General features: G+C 33.7%; 1 protein-coding gene across 1 annotated transcript; it reads left to right on the top strand.

The window, feature by feature from the left end:
• Positions 1 to 688: 688 nt before the first annotated feature.
• LOC120203940 (BAG family molecular chaperone regulator 5, mitochondrial) lies at positions 689 to 1,342 on the top strand. The gene has a single exon (XM_039204071.1). It carries the CDS (start codon positions 691 to 693, stop codon positions 1,324 to 1,326), a length of 636 nt encoding a protein of 211 aa, XP_039060002.1. The 5' UTR covers positions 689 to 690; the 3' UTR covers positions 1,327 to 1,342.
• The last annotated feature ends 14,405 nt before the right edge of the window (positions 1,343 to 15,747 follow it).

The following is a 15,747-nucleotide window of genomic DNA, read 5'->3' as shown; positions in this document are numbered from 1 at the left end:
TTGATAAGGTCATATTTTTTTTGAAAAATTCGGTTTCGAATTTGGATCAAGTTCAGATGTAGGGTAAAAAGCTTTGATCCAACTCGAGTCGATGATAATGATGTAATTTCTTTAATTTTTTATTTTTAATTAAATCTTTATACTTTATTAGACCGAGTCGGACCGAATTGAATTTATACTCTAAAATTTTGAATCGGATCAAAGTCGGATGAAGGATATATATTTTTACGAATCAGATCGGATTCGGACGAAAAATATATAATTTTTGAGTCGGATCAAATTTAAATAGATGATATATAATTTTCGGATGTAAATAAGAAAAACTCAATCCTAACTCGAACGTTGCCATCCCTTGATGTGATGCTCCTAGGCAGGTAGGTGTTGTGTTTTGGGAATAAAAAGCAGAGGACTTTCCCACTGAAAATGGCCACTTCGTAGTTAAATTTACTTGTCTCTGAGCCCATGAATGTACGTTGAATCCACCCACTGGCCACTGCCTTGAGTATTCAAATTCAAATAAGAACAAAGCAGGATCCATTCGCCAATAAATCAGAGCAAAGGGGTCCTCAACAGGCGGTGCTATTTGCCAGATTAAGTTCTGACATCATTCAAACTAAAGCCAGAAAACGTTACCGTGACTCAGACGCCACTCATTTATAAACTCGCTGCCGACACTTAATCTATCAAACCATGAAATCCTCTCACCGATTCAGCTACTCCTCATCTTCAACCTCCACCCTCGTCTATACTCTTCACTCTGATTCTCCTCTGCCACCTCAAGAATCCAAACAGATCCCCGCCGACGACAACACCCCAGTCACACTCACCGTCCACCTCCCCCAACCCCATGCCGCCCTCAAGATTCAGTCGGTTTACCGAGGTGGAGTCATCCGCAACCTTTACAAGCAGGTCTCATCGGTGAACTACGAGGCCAACCGTCTACAACAATTAATCCAACGGCAGGAAACATTGGACTCCATCGAGAAGGAGAAGCTGAGGATAAACGAGACCCTGATGGGTCTTCTACTGAAACTAGACTCGGCGCCGGGGATCGATCCGACGGTGAGGGAAGCGAGGAGGAAAGTGAGCCGTAAAATCGTGGGGTTGCAGGAGATTGTGGATGGAATATCGGAAGCGAAAATGGAGGGCGATGACGAGTATTACGGAGGGTGGGGGCCTCGTGCGATATTGTCGATGAAGGATTGGGATGAAGCGGTGGAGGAGATGGAGGAGGAGCTCTGCAAAGAGAGAGGTGGGCTGGAGATGGAGAGGTACTGCGCCCAATACTTGGGCTTTAGATGCTTGCAGAGGTTCCTCCGGGAATGATCATATTGTCTACTCTCTTATTATTGGGAATGTCTCAGGAAAGGCGGGTTAATATACGGTTAATATACAGCATTACCGGATACATTAAAATGTATTTAATAAATTCGGTTTAGCGGTACCTATTATGTTGACAACTAATAATGTTTTAGGTAGAAAATATGAAAAATTATTAAAAAATTTGGTAACCGGTAAACTTTGGTTATCGGTAAGTATCTATCCTTTTTATAAAAGTGTCCATACGTTTAACATATCAAGTAAATTTTACCGGTTTTGTCATAATGAATCTGGTTTTGTCATATTTTTACTTGTTATATTGTAAATTATCTATCCTTTTTATAAAAGTGTCCATACTTATTTCACTGTGAAAATATATTTATTATTATCTTTAGTTAATATTGTTAAATTTAAAATCTAAATAATATTTTATAAAATATCAAAACAATCAAATAATTTTTTGTGTAAATGAAATTATTAAATTAATATTGTAGGTGGAAAACATGAAACACTATTAAAAAATTTGAAACATAAATTACATAACTTTCAAAAAAGTATATATCATTTTTATAAAAGTGTCCATACTTATTTCACTGTTGAAAACATATTTATTATTATATTTGGTTAATATTGTTAAATTTAAATGCTAAATAATATTTTATAAAATATCAAAACAATCAAATAAAATTTTGTGTAAATTAAATTATTAAATTAATATTGTAGGTGGAAAACATGAAACACTATTAAATAAATTGAAACATAAATTACATAACTTTAAAAGCAGTTTTAAATCCTAAAAAGTGTCGATACTTTTAAAAAATATATCGATCCAAAACGATATACCAGGTAAAAATATGATAAAACCGGTAACAAAATGATAAAACCGGTAAATTTAAAAGTGTCGATACGTTATATAAGGATCGACACTTTGTGAATTTAAAAGAGAAGCAGTTATAGCGCCTATAATGTGTCGATACTTTAAAAAAAATATCGATCCACAACGATATAACAGGTAAAAATATGATAAAACCGGTATCAAAATGATAAAAACGGTAAAATGATACCAGATATATTGAAAGTGTCGATACTTTCGTAAGTACGTGTAATAAATTATCGACACTTTCAAAGAAATAGGTAATTATCCTTTCGAAAGTATCGACACCTGACATAAAAGTATCGACACTTTTGTATTTGTATCGATTAAATATAAATAACATATCCGATGAAATATAAGCTAAATATCCTCTGAAAATAGATAGAACGGACGAGTTTTTGAAATCGAAGAGTAATTGTTGCTGCATTTCAGAAGGCGTTTCTAAAGCGAAGTTTGTTTGTTTGTTGCTGCAGTCGAATCGAAAAGTATGTTGTCAAAACCCTAATTTTTTATTATTACAGTAATCGCGATAGGGTTTTTTATGTGTTGTTTGGGGTTTTGGAGTAAGGAAGCATTTGGGACCGATTGCAGGTAGAAATAGATATTCAAGGAAAAATATAAATGTCGATACTTTTATTAAATATTATAGGTAGAAAATGATATTATAGGTTGTATAAATGTGCCGACACATTTTGGTGTGGCCATTCAAATTCTTTTGAAGAAAACCGTTTTACCACAAGAGTAGTTATCTATATTTGTATATTGAAAAGTGTATGTAACAAAATAATTTGATTTGCGTAAACTGATATATGAAGGAAAAATGGAGTCAATGGGTTGGAAAATTGTTGGTGGAGCAGATGACTTTGAAATTGAGGCCGAGACTCGAAAGCAACCAAAGGGTGGATATATGTACTTCTAGTAAGTATCAATGTCTTTTTGTTATTATTGTTGAAATGGTAATTGGATTAAAGTATCGATAAACTTTAAATTGATTACAAATTTTAAATGTTAACAGTATGGCCGAATGCAAAAGGATGAAGGGAGATGGCACACAGAGCGGTTCGGTATGTAAAATGAAATTGACATTGAGTAGTATTAGTATTTAGTGTTAATGTATTGATTAAGAAACGTTTATGTTTAATATTAGGTGAAAAAGATGTGAGGTCCAAATGGAATTCAATGAGTGATGCTGAAAAGGAACCTTACATCACACAGTCAAGGAATGATAGTAAAGAATACAAAGAACGGAGGAAAGCACATGAAAATAAGGTATTCATTAAACTTGTAAATACGTTGATACAAAATATATAAGAACTATAACATTATATATTGTTAAAAAATGTAGGAAGTTTCGACAAGATGCAGCATTAAAAGGGTGAATTTATTAATTAAACACCTTAAGGAGAAGGGTCAGTTGAATGTGCTGGGAGAAATAGGTTTTGGATCGTTGATCGGAGTAAGGGATCGACCTATTCGGAGGGAATTGTGTCGATCCTTGATGGCACAATTTGACGTCAGTCAATGTATGGCTAAGTATGGTGATTATTCATTCCCTCTGGGGGTATCGACTGCTGCAGCCGTATTGGGGGTACAAAACAAAGGCAAAAGTGTTATAGAAGTCTGTAGGAGTAAGAACTGGAAAGCACTTGCCTCCAAATATGGTTTGAATCATAAGGTGACATATACTGAAGTTGAAGAGGATATCAAAAGTGGATCTTACTTGGGGGATGAGCTGAAGGCCCGAGTTCTATTGTACCTTGTCGGTATATTTCTTTGTCCAACGGGTGATACGTCAACGAACAAGGAATATATGAAGCTCATTTGCGATGAAGGCTTGAAGGGTGAATTCAATTGGGCTGAATATATCCATTCGAGATTGATTGAATCAATTATCACCTTTAAAAAGGGCAGCCAGAGATACCTCAAAGGGTGCATAGCAATCTTAGAGGTAAATGAGTTGAATCACTTTTTTGTGTTTTTATATAAAAATTCTAATTTTATTATAAATGCAGGTTGCACTGTTCTATTTTTGGTCGGGCTGTGAGGCAGTGCCGGCTTATGAAAGAACCGGAGTGGCACGCATCCGTGCATGGGGGAAGGAAGAGGTGGTTAGAGTGATGGTGAAGTTGAAGTTGGATAGAGGGAAGAAGCAAGAAATGGTAATAAATGTAATTAAATAATATTAAGAATATAATCAATGTCTTAATATTGTAATTTAATTTTTTGAAGGTTATTGGCAAGGATGTAGAGGAGGCAGTGGAGGCAGAGGAGAAGAAAGGAGGGATGGTTGTATTGGGGGATGAAGGTGAGTGGGACGACGGTGAAGCAAAACAGAGTAACTTCGACATTTTGATGTCTGAATTGGCTGATATCAAAAAAATCCAATTTGAAATCATGCAAAGACAATCAAGAGTCGAAGAGAAACTTGATCAAGTCGTAGAGAAACTCGAGAGGCATAAGGGGGTAGTGGAAGGAAAAATAGATGGAGTGGTGAAAGAAGTAGAGGTGTTGAGGGGTGAAGTGGTGAAAGAAGTTTCGGTGTTAAGGGGTGATATTAAGATGGTGACGGGAGAAAAATTTGAGGGAGTGGTGAAGGAGGTTGTTGATTTGAGGAGTGAACTTACGGGGGTGAAGGGGGTGGTTGATAAATACTCGGATGAAGGAGCTCAATTGAAGGGTGAAATAAAAGATATGAAGAGCTATGTAGAAAAAAAGTACGATGAACTGAAAAAATATGAAGAAGAAAAGAGGGAGGAGGAAGAAGAAGAGATGGAAGAAATGAGGAGGAAGGAAGTCGATGTCATTTATACACCGGAGAGTGTTATAGCAGCAGTTTTGGATTCGGAATGTCCTGCACCCCAGAAGAAGAAGCAGAAGGTAAGTTTAATAAAAGAATACTTAATTTGATTTTTATTATGTTGTTGTGACAAAAATTTGTATGCAAAATTGTAGGTTGAAAAAGCGGACATTCCAACCGGAATTGATGACATCGAAGCTGCAATTTGTGATTATTTATGGAATAGCGAGTTAGAATCGGGGTAAGTGAAATATATTGTTTTGTGAGTGATATTTAAATATTTCATGACAAGATATTAATCCTAATGATTCATACAGATATTCTGTAATATCAATGGGAAATCAATTCGCTACTGTATACGACGTTGCAACGTTGAAGCCTACGGAATGGGTTGGCGGTGTGGTAAGTAGAAAGTAGAAAATAAATAAAACTTATTGAATATGTTCTGATTGTGTAATTAATTTTGTTAGGTTATCGATTTGCTCGCCTGGACCATATGCTACGATTCTCAAAAGTCACACCGGAGGATTGGCTACCTTCCATACCTCTTAGTGGTGAGTTAAATTAATAAATATTGAAAAGTAGTGTTATAGACGGTAAATTAATAATGTTTGTTGCGTAATTACAGCAACAGGCGTTGGAAGGCAACAACAAAGAAAGTGTTGAGGGTATTTCTACCTTCTGGGGTGTCATATTGGATAACTATGTGAAATTGACCGACTGTGAGAAGGTAAGACACCATACCAATTGCAAATGATGTTTTCGGATATAGAATGTTGAATTTTGTCAAATTGGGTGTGAAATTTGTTGCAGATAATGATCACAATAAACTACCATAATTCACATTGGTATCTGTTGGTGTTGGATATGGTAGATCATGTTGTAACAATATATGATAGTATGTTTACAACTGAAGCAGCTAAACAGAGAGTGAAGGATGCTAAGAGATTGGTATGTATGTATGTATGAAATGACATTATGTAAATTATAATGCATAATTTTTGGTGCATAACTTCTTCTATTTTAATGCAGATTAAAATATTAGATTCTTATAATAAGAAACGCATTTGGGTTGAGTCATGTGGATCTCTAGGAAAGTATCCCTTGAAAAATTTCAAATTTGTGGAGCATAAGAAGAATAAGCAATTGAATGGGTATGAGATGTTATCACAAATAGAAAGCTTAATTTATGCAGTATTCATCATATTGACATGTGTGGTTTTCAAATTTTGTAACAGATATGATTGCGGCATGTATGTGATGATGTGGATGGAATCGATCGGTTCTACAGGGGCAACTGGTGATTTTGTAAGTGGATAGAAAAAATTGTTTGTGGTAAAATTGTTAAAAGTCGTAGATTGAATGCTGTAGTTGACAATACTTAACGTTCTGACAATTTGAATATAGGTTGTTGGAGACTGGGATCGATCGCGAGTATTAAACGATCTCGTAAGCCACAATCAAAATGAACGAAGACAGGAGATAACAAAAGCTGCAATATTACATAGGAATAACAAAAGGATGCAATGATGTAAATGTCGAGTTAATTTTGTATAAGATTTATAATTTTGTATACGATTTATATTTTTTTATGTGAATATAATTATGAATGAGATGAGAAAAGTTAGCAGTATGTTGTTGTACATGTTTCTTATACACATTAAGGGTCATGTCGATACTAATATAGTTTGTGTCGATATTTTTTTTCCAGAATGAATTAAAAACAAGGTGCATCAATAAAGTGTCGATCCATATATAAAAAGTGTCGATCCCAAAATCATCGAACCCAAAAGTATAATGTAATATGTAATTTTTCAATCTAACCGGTACAATTATACCGGTTTTATGAGAGAATATGTCTAAATAATGTGTCGACACTAATATAGTTTGTGTCGATATTTTTTTCCCAGAATGAATTAAAAACAAGGTGCACCCATAAAGTGTCGATCCATATATAAAACGTGTCGATCCCAAAATCATCGAACCCAAAAGTATAATGTAATATGTAATTTTTTAATCTAACCGGTACAATTATACCGGTTTTATGAGAGAATAAGTCTAAATAATGTGTCGACACTAATATAGTTTGTGTCGATATTTTTTTTCCAGAATGAATTAAAAACAAGGTGCACCCATAAAGTGTCGATCCATATATAAAAAAGTGTCGATCCCAAAATCATCGAACCCAAAAGTATAATGTAATATGTAATTTTTTAATATAACCGGTACAATTATACCGGTTTTATGAGAGAATATGTCTAAATAATGTGTCGACACTAATATAGTTTGTGTCGATATTTTTTTTCCAGAATGAATTAAAAACAAGGTGCACCCATAAAGTGTCGATCCATATATAAAAAAGTGTCGATCCCAAAATCATCGAACCCAAAAGTATAATGTAATATGTAATTTTTTAATCTAACCGGTACAATTATACCGGTTTTATGAGAGAATATGTCTAAATAATGTGTCGACACTAATATAGTTTGTGTCGATATTTTTTTTCCAGAATGAATTAAAAACAAGGTGCACCAATAAAGTGTCGATCCATATATAAAAAGTGTCGATCCCAAAATCATCGAACCCAAAAGTATAATGTAATATGTAATTTTTCAATCTAACCGGTACAATTATATCGGTACAATTATCTATTACACTAATACACTTATTGTATGTATATTTTCATTAATTATTCCATATTTGCTTCTATGTGTACATATACATTTGAGTGTCTATACTTTTTTAATATATTGTAAAGTATCTATCCTTTTTATAAAAGTGTCTATACTTTTTTCACTGTGGAAAACATTAATTTAAGGTTATCTTTTGAGTGAGTTTTAAGATATTAATTTAGTAATTATAGGCGTCTAATGATTAATTTTTTACGTTACGGTATATATTATTGTTAAATTAAAAATTCTTAATATTATTTTATAAAATATCAACACAATCAACTAATTTTTTGTGCAAATGAAATTATTAAATTAATATTGTAGGTGGAAAACATGAAACATACTTAAAAAATATTGAAACATAAATTACATATCTTTAAAAAAAGTATCGATCCTTTTTATAAAAAGTATGGACACTTTCAACATATTATAATAAAATAGATAATTTTGTAATATAACCGGTATAAATATACCGGTCTTATGCGCGAATAGGTCTACAACCTATATCGACACTTTTTAATATTGTGTCGGTACTTTATGTCCATATTGGAAGAAAAATGTGTCGATACGATTTAAAAAAGTGTCGACATTTTACACATCGGAACCCATAATTATAATGTAATAGATAATTTTGTAATATAACCGGTATAAATATACCGGTTTTATGAGCCAATAGGTCTACAACCTATATCGACACTTTTTAATATTGTGTCGGTACTTTATGTCCATATTGGAAGAAAAATGTGTCGATACAATTTAAAAAAGTGTCGACATTTTACACATCGGAACCCATAATTATAATGTAATAGATAATTTTGTAATATAACCGGTATAATATACCGGTCTTATGCGCGAATAGGTCTACAACCTATATCGACACTTTTTAATATTGTGTCGGTACTTTATGTCCATATTGGAAGAAAAATGTGTCGATACGATTTAAAAAAGTGTCGACATTTTACACATCGGAACCCATAATTATAATGTAATAGATAATTTTGTAATATAACCGGTATAAATATACCGGTTTTATGAGCGAATAGGTCTACAACCTATATCGACACTTTATAATATTGTGTCGGTACTTTATGTCCATACCATTTAAAAAAGTGTCGGTAATTTGAAGTAACGCGGTTTTTCTTCCTTCATTCAAAATATTTATATGTACATACAATAGGAGTGATGTTGATACTTACGATATATTATATGGAGATCGTTGTCATTCCATTCCGTCTTCGAAAAAATCAGTTGATGTAGGCTGTGTGCTTGTACTCAAACTAAGCTTGACTTGAGGACATGTTAGTTTGTTATGCCCCTCACCGTTGCAGTACCCACATCGCCTAATTTGCTTCTCGACCTTGTTCTTCGGCACTTCTTTTCGCTTGCGTTGTTTTCGTTGAGGGTCACGAACATTGTTTACTACAATGCTCTGGTTGACTGAATGATTCAAACCAAACGAGTTTTCTAATTCTTCTATTAGTTTTTTCATCTCATCTCTTGCGGTTTTGAAAGACTCGTCTGTCTTTGATGCAATGTAGCATAACCTACTTGACGTTGAACGTAGAGCAGCGAACCTTGCCATTTGCATCACTTCTGGAGACACATTCAAATCAACATAGCTGGGTGCAGAAGCCTTCGCATCATTAGTCCACCTACTTTGAATCAAAGTCCCGGGCAAATATGTGTAGTCCAATTGCTTCAAAATGTGAAGTTGATGGCGACACGGAAACCCAACGGTCTCGAATTTTTTGCAGGAGCAAATTAGAGTTTTCGTACGAGAATCAAAACTAATTTCAAATTTCCTATTTTTTTCTGCGTACTTTGACAAAATATAATGTTGACATTCATCTGATAAGGACTTAATCTCTGCCTCAATCCGGTACAATGTCTCCGTGTAAGTTCATCTTGGAACACACGAAAAGATTCGCGGGTAAAAATCGCAGCGGCATGGCTTTCAAGGTCGACCAGTTTTGTGATCTGGAAGGGCTTCGTATGGGAACTTAAGTAATCCGCTTTCAACTCGTTCATACGCATTCTACTAATTCCATCTTCAATTGCACGAACAACATCTAAATATGTCTTCTTGTGTTTCAGTGCAATAGCTAGTGAAGCATTCATAGACTCGCACCTTTGTGTTGAGCGAATATTGGCAAAGAAATGACCGGTTAGATATGCTTGTGCCCATAAGTGTCGTGTATTTCCCTTCTCAATCACCCATGGATGCTTTTGGACATTGAATTCTGAAACAATCGAACGCCATTGAATATCAAATTCCTTGGTTGTCCACCAGGAAGCCATGCATTTTGAGAATGCTGCTGTAAACTTTGGGTCACCAATGTTAGCTTGTGCATTGCGAGAAAGATGCCAAGAACATAATCTGTGCTTAGCATAAGGGATAACAGATTTGATAGCCCTCTGCATTGCCCTATCCCCATCGGTTACAACAGAAATAGGTGATTTATTCATCATGGCTTCTAAAAAATTCTGTAGCACCCACTCGAAAGATTGAGACGTTTCGTCAGCGATTATGGCAGTGGCAAACACAATTGTGTTATGGTGATGATTGACACCAACAATAGGCATAATTGGTCGACCATACAAATTATCTTTGTACGTTGTGTCGAACGCAATTACATCACCGAAGCATGTGTAATCCGATCTCGATGTAGAATCCGACCAAATAAGATTATACAATGCCCCCGATTCGTCTACCGAGTATGTCATAAAAAACCCGGGATCATCATGTTTCTTATAATCAAAGTAGGCAATAAGCGCATTCACATCCCCATCGACGATTTCCTTTGCTTTACCTCTTTGAAGTGCATTGTAGAGGTCTTTATGTGTAAATCCAACATTATGATAGCCCCCTGCCTGCTGCGTTAAATAGTTCATTACTTGTGACGTGCCAACACCGACCTCTTTCAATGTTGTTGCCTCATCGATATCAGCCTTACTTACAGCTCGATTAGAACGCATAAATGGTGTCATAGCAGATGTGCACAATGCATGATTATGTTTCTGATCAGACTTACTTATAACCCACTGATCGTTTGTATTTGTTGCTGTAACTACGACTCTAGCCTTACATCCTGTTCTTGTGACTGGCGTATGAGCACGTTGACGATCAACAGTATTGACTTTTGATACTCGAAACCCTTCTTTGGAACAACAAAATTCTTGTGTCTTCACATTCCCTTCCACGTCAAGCCGTGTTGTTCCCTTACGTGCACTAAACCCATGTTCCCGTGCGAATCCCTTGTAAAAGTGCCAAGCTTGATCACGTGAACAGAAGAGCTGACCAACCAATCTGTCAGATTCATCAACATTATGTACTTCATGGCATTCCTCGGTTGGCTTAACATTGTCTACATCAGTATTATCCATGGCAAAAATTTTGTTGTGCAAGTTCAGTGCTCCAGGAGTTGATGGATATGTAAACGAAGGTTCATTTTGAACATGTTTCTGTAGTTAAAGGGTGGGTACAACATTAAATTCGCAGTACATATTTAGGTATGTACAATAACTACAAGTATATTATCATTTTAAATTCGCAGTACACTGTTAAAAAAATTGAAACATAAATTACATAAGTTTTAAAAAAAGTATCGATCCTTTTTATAAAAAGTATGGACACTTTCAATAAAATAGGTAAACATATGATGTAATAGGTAGCCCTTATATAATGTAATAGGTATCGTTTATATAATGTAATAGGTAGTGGTTATATTGTAAAGTGTCTATCCTTTTTATAAAAGTGTCCATACTTTTTTCACTGTGGAAAACATTAATTTAAGGTTATCTTTTGAGTGAGTTTTAAGATATTAATTTAGTAATTATAGGCGTCTAATGATTTATTTTTTACGTTACGGTATATATTATTATTAAATTAAAAATTCTAAATAATATTTTATAAAATATAAAAACAATCAAATAATTTTTTGTGCAAATGAAATTATTAAATCAATATTGTAGGTGGAAAACATGAAACACTGTTAAAAAAATTGAAACATAAATTACATAAGTTTTAAAAAAAGTATCGATCCTTTTTATAAAAAGTATGGACACTTTCAATATAATAGGTAAACATATGATGTAATAGGTAGCCCTTATATAATGTAATATGTATCGTTTATATAATGTAATAGGTATCTATCTCGCATGTGAGTACTTTATTCCAACCATGTGACAAGTGTGACAACTCCATCAACTCACAACTCAGCTTTGAACTCAATCAATATTGTCTTTTAGCTTGATGGTTCATAAAGCATGTTACTTGAACAGTATGAATCAATTATGCAATTTTCATGTTCAATTTAACACTGCATTTCAAATTCATTTCATATGTAATTGGAGTTTGAATTTAAATTTCAATTTGAGTTTGAATTTCAATATATATTTCGGCTCCACTATAAATATTAGCCCAAGCCAATATGCATGTTATCATTGATTATTCCTAATTTCCATTGTTTTTTTTCCAACGTATAAACGCGAGGGAAATCCCGACCATTTTATTTTTTGGTCAACTTTAAAGCGTCAGAAACGTTTCGGGCGTATGATCTGGGTGGTATACAAGAAATGTAACAAATAGCAACTAAAATCATAAGTTGAGTACCACCCAAATCATAAGTCTGAAATACTTCCGATGCTCATCAAAATCCAAAGCTCATATGGTGCCAAGCAAAAGGAAATCAAATCCAAATCTCATATGATGCCAAGCAATAGGTAGTGGTTATATTGTAAAGTGTCTATCCTTTTTATAAAAGTGTCCATACTTTTTTCACTGTGGAAAACATTAATTTAAGGTTATCTTTTGAGTGAGTTTTAAGATATTAATTTAGTAATTATAGGCGTCTAATGATTTATTTTTTACGTTACGATATATATTATTATTAAATTAAAAATTCTAAATAATATTTTATAAAATATCAAAACAATCAAATAATTTTTTGTGCAAATGAAATTATTAAATCAATATTGTAGGTGGAAAACATGAAACACTGTTAAAGTATCGATCCTTTTTATAAAAAGTATGGACACTTTCAATATAATATAATGTAATAGGTAAATTTGCAATGCTATCGGTATAAATATACCGGTTTACTTATAAAATAGGTAAATATAAGCGCTACCTATTACATTATATAAGCGCTACCTAGTATGTTATTGTACTTTATAATATTTCCGGTTAAATAATATAACATAACCGGTCTAAATTTTAACCGGTCACTTGTTTAACCGGTCACGCCGTATATTAGCCGTTTTTTAGGCGCCGCACCGCAGAACGACCCCTTATTATTGTATAAACAAATGTGGAAAAATCAAAAGCAGCCGGCTGCTAGGCTGCTGATTTTTTGTTTTTTTATTATTATTTTTATTAAATTATGCAAGGGATAATTATAATATTTAATCATTGTACTTTAGGATATTTACAAGATTAGCTCTTAGGTTTCAACTATAAATACCCTAGCTCATTTAGCTTCAAATCATCCCAAAGCATTCTAGCTTTCTTCCAATACTAAAGAATTTAAAGAGTTTCTTGAGAGTTGTTTTCTTCTTTTTATCAAGAGAGAATTATCATTGTTTTCTCCTTGGTAGATAGAGAGAAGTTGTAATTCCTATTTTCTCATAGTGAAATTTTTCTACCGTTGCCCGTGGTTTTTACCCTAGATTATTTAGGGGTTTTCCACGTAAATTTTGTGTCTCTTTTATCTTCATTTTTATTTTCTCAAATTATCAGTTGTGATTTTACTCTATCCAATAGTCGTCTTCCGCAACAACAACTGCATGTACTCTTAAGCTTTTGTATAAAATAAAAAAAAGGTTAAAAGAAACTTGTTTAAATTTTATCAGTATTGTAATCAAACATACTAAAAACATTTAATATTAAACTAATTATAGAAGCATAGTTTGGATGAAGAAGAAGGATTCAAGCAACACAACTGCACTTGCACCGCGACATGCATTTCTTGCAATCCGAAAGACTCGGCTTCCCACCGTTGCAATCACAGCGGTTGATACATCTCGATCTGGAGGCTCCTCCCCACATGCACCGCGCCATGCAGCGTAGAAGCGGCACGCACCGCGGACAACCGTATTTCATTTGATCGACGAGGCAGTCTCTACACCCGTTCTCATTACTACCGCCGCCGCTACTATTAGAGGAACACCCCAGAGCTGTCGTAGCCTTCGACGACAATAACATCAGTAGAATCACCATTCTCAAAACCGAACTAGTTAGCTTCTTCACCTCCATTATCTCTTCCTCGACTCTGTCTCTCCGGCTATTTCCAGGTATATATAGCGGCAATGGCTTCAAAATGTGATGAAAATCATGTGGTTATAGAAGTAGAATTTATTGAGTATGGCTCAGTCAGCAAGTTTCATTCAATTAAGTCATTGATATATTAAAATTTTTTTTATTAATTAATTATAAGTTAATATCTATTTAAAGATAATTAATTGAATCTTGTGGTACTGTATTTGTCGAAACGATTTTTCTTAAAAAAATAAATTTAATTTTTTTACAAGTATTTTTTAAAATATATCGTATCGAATAATTTGGTGACTTTTTACTAATAAAACGTTATTTGAGTAGTCGTCATCAATATTTGATTAAGGTGTGATTAGACATCCAAAAACGTATTTATCATTTTAATAAAAATATTAATTTTAATTAAAACAACAAATTTACGGTATGCGTTACTAAAAATTTGAGTTCGGGGGTCGGTTACGCGTGGGGAAGAATTAGCACCTCCACAGCGCCCTAAATCGGTACTTAGTTGATTAATTAGTTGTCTTTGCAATGAAATTTACGAGTTCGAATTTAATTTAATTTAAGATCTCATACAAATAATATTCTTTGAATTTTAGGACGAAATACAATAATATTTCATTATTTTCTATTGAGAAGAATCAACCTCTAATACCTAAAATCAGTCGATTCTTACTCCAATCAAAATAAAGAAATATTACAATTACATCCTAAAATTCATTATTAATTCAAAATTTAAGTGCATAAATAACAATAAAATAAAACAAATTAAAACTAAGATTTTATTTTTAAAACATATTCTTTAAATTTTAAGAGGGTAAACAATAATATTTAATTATTTTCAATTGAGAAAAAATGACATGTCATTTCTTAAAGCAGTAATTTATTAATCTAATCGAAATAAAAAAATATTATTATTTCATCGTATTTTTCAATTTCAACTCTGCGACCATCTTCTTCCCCAACACCAATGGGCCTCCTTTCATCATCATTGTAAGGCAAGAGTGGTCCTTCAGAAAATGGCGTAATCTTTCTCTACTATTCACCGGACACTACATTATTAGTTTCACCATGCTTGAGCTGAGGATACTGATAAGGGGAAACCTTTGACCGTGAAAATGGCGTAATGTTATTCACATGCAGCCATGTTTGTTCCCACAAGCTATCTCCACCTACTACCCTTCTCTGCATGAGTACTCCCATTGTCTTCATTACGAGCAAGATGTTCTTAAAAAGCTCCAGCACTAGCTCCTGAAGCTTCTCATTTTGCTTACCTTCAACTTTTACTTTCATATATTTTTCCATTCGACTGAGCACACCAAGCCACAGTTTGCATAATGTAGCATGATCAGCCAGTTGTCTAAGTTGTTCTGAAATTCTGCTCTTAGGGTTGTCTGTTTGGATGCTATGGTTGCATTTATAAAACTGGGATATGATAATATGAAAGTTATTTAGTTTTTATTCTTTTTTTCTTCTTTATTTTACTTGAATTTAAGAGAGTGGGATGATTAAATTTTGGTTATAATTCCTGAATTCAATTGAAATAATATGATGGTAAGCCGGTGACTGACAATCAACAGATCCTCTTGCAGTTGGATTCTTTATTATTAATAAGATTAGGATATTAAATTGGTCTCACCTACTCTGTCTGACAATTTTTTCAATGTGTTAGCATGCAAAATTTGCATGGTAATCCTAGTTTCTGAGGGGTTTCTGCATTTTATTCCTTTTCTACTAGTAGGTCCATCGACACATGACACATGCTGATGTGGTTGTCAAAGCCTAAAAAATAAACACCGCTAAAATCAGTGCA

This window comes from Hibiscus syriacus, unplaced genomic scaffold, assembly GCF_006381635.1.
Source record: "Hibiscus syriacus cultivar Baekdansim isolate YM2019G1 unplaced genomic scaffold, ASM638163v2 tig00010533_pilon, whole genome shotgun sequence".
Taxonomy (NCBI): Eukaryota; Viridiplantae; Streptophyta; class Magnoliopsida; order Malvales; family Malvaceae; genus Hibiscus; species Hibiscus syriacus.
This window is presented reverse-complemented; position numbering and strand designations above follow the sequence as displayed.